Source organism: Mustela nigripes, unplaced genomic scaffold (genome assembly GCF_022355385.1).
Source record: "Mustela nigripes isolate SB6536 unplaced genomic scaffold, MUSNIG.SB6536 HiC_scaffold_7977, whole genome shotgun sequence".
NCBI classification, from domain to species: Eukaryota; Metazoa; Chordata; class Mammalia; order Carnivora; family Mustelidae; genus Mustela; species Mustela nigripes.
The window spans coordinates 1-2,113 of NW_026747383.1; the positions used below are offsets into that span (position 1 = coordinate 1).

A 2,113-nucleotide genomic window follows, 5' to 3' on the forward strand; every position below is an offset into this window, starting at 1 on the left:
GACATGCAAATAGGGCCTTCCCTCTGCTGATTTAACCAGCACAGACAAGATCCTGCAGCTGGGAGAGGAGCCCCAGGCCCAGGATACCCAGGTGTTCACTCAGTGATCAGGACAGAATACAGACAACTCATCATGGAATTTGTGCTGGGCTGGGTTTTCCTTCTTGCTCTTTTAAAAGGTAATTTATGAAGAAAAAAAGAAATTGAGTATATGAGTGGATATGAGTGAGAGAAACACTGGATATGTGATAGTTTCCTGACCAAGATGTCTTCCATCTGCAGGTGTCCAGTGTGAGGTGCAGCTGGTGGAGTCTGGGGGAGACCTGGTGAAGCCTGGGGGTTCCCTGAGACTCTCCTGTGCAGCCTCTGGATTCACCTTCAGCAACTACCACATGGACTGGGTCCGCCAGGCTCCAGGGAAGGGGCTGCAGTGGGTCGCACGTATTAGCAATACTGGTAGTAGCACATACTACGCAGACTCTGTGAAGGGCCGATTCACCATCTCCAGAGACAACGGCAAGAACACACTTTATCTGCAGATGAACAGCCTGAGAGTCGAGGACACAGCCGTGTATTACTGTGCAGCAGACACAGTGAGGGGCCTTCAGTGTGAGCCAGGACAGAAACCTCCCTGTTGTCACAGGATGTGCTGAGCTGCAGGGGCACTCAGGGCAGCAGAGAGCGCTCAGCATCCACAGCAGAGATCAGACCCAGGAGCAGGTGCAGTGCGGTAGGACTTCCTTTTGAGATCAGGGATTTCCTCTCCAGACTCTCAGTTGTCCACAAGGATATATTTTTTTTTCTTCTATAGCTAATACCTCATGTTCTCCATACAGCCAACCACAAGAATATAACTTTGCCTCCACATAACTGAGATATCACCAGTCTCTGGGGAACTTCCCTTCATCAACCTCTTCTATGTCCCATTTTCGTTCTCCACAGAAGTACATGCTGCAGATTCCCATCGTCCTTAAGAAGCACCTGCACAGCCCAGGCTTTCTGCATGCTGCGTGCCTGTTCTCTGCCTTCAGGGGGTACATACTGTCCCCACATGTTTATTAGCTTCCCCCAGGATGACTGCCCAAATCAGTTCTTGACCTTCTGGCTCCATTGTATCCTCTGGCTCATTATACATGTGGGTGGACACAGGTGATCAGGAACTGCCTCTCTGTAGGCACCACTCCATTTTCTGGATGGAAAAACAACCCACTTGTTATGAGGGCTCTCAGATTTCCCCAAGAAAGTGGTGGGATGACAACCCAGAGAGGGAAACCCATCCCTGTCCTGCTGGGTCCTGTTCTGGTAGGGAGAGTCCATGAAAGCATCTTTGGTGAATGTGTTTGAGATGTGTTTCCGGGCTTCCAAACAGGGAATCCATGTGAATCCTGAGATCCAGCTGGCAGGTCCCAGATCCTTGCCCACCCTGTGCTGTCCCTTGAATATCCATCAGAAACCAACCCCCAACCTCACTCTCTCCTTCTTCTGACTTCTTCCTCAATCTGTCCTGGACCATGAGCCCCATGGAGCTGGAGCCCTGTAACTCTTCCCAGATTTTCACCATGTGCAAGATGGAGAGAGGCTCAATAGTGAATGTGTACCATGATGGCAGAGCCCTAAATTGTGGCTGCAATTGAGATCTATGCTCAAACCATGATCCAGAATTTAAATATTATATCAACTACTACAGGAGACAATACTGTCACTTCCTCTCATATCCTTGCTTTTGTCCCATCAACTGGCCAGGATTTCCCCTAGAGAATTCATAAATAACTTCTGGGCTGTTTACTCTCTTGATTTCCCATGAAACCAGTACTGAAAACTGCACATCAGAGAAGTCACAGGAATGGGGCCATCTGAGGGGGGTCGGCATGGAATCCATCTTCTGTGTCTGAGGTGAATCTGTGCCCTTGTAGCTGGAGCAGTGTCAGGCCCAGTCCTCACCTCAGCATGAAGCTCCTGGAGATGGCCGGTCCTAAGAAGAGGGAAACTCATTAGGGGGTCTTCTGTCTATTGGAAGCTGTCCTATGCGTATATCTCAGACATTTCAGGAATGTCTAAAAACAGCTCCTAATCTAATGTACCTGTCCCCTGTGACTCTCCTTGTGTTGGGTGCA

The 2,113-nt window shown here is 49.4% G+C and overlaps 1 gene segment (V, D, J or C); it reads left to right on the top strand.

Annotated features, from left to right (window-relative positions):
- Positions 1-41: 41 nt before the first annotated feature.
- LOC132009220 (immunoglobulin heavy variable 3-23-like) lies at positions 42-608 on the top strand (the record flags this gene model as incomplete). The annotated part of the segment is given in 2 exon segments: positions 42-178; positions 282-608. Coding segments are annotated over 2 exon segments (373 nt in total), but the record flags the coding sequence as incomplete, so codon positions are not given.
- Positions 609-2,113: the final 1,505 nt, after the last annotated feature.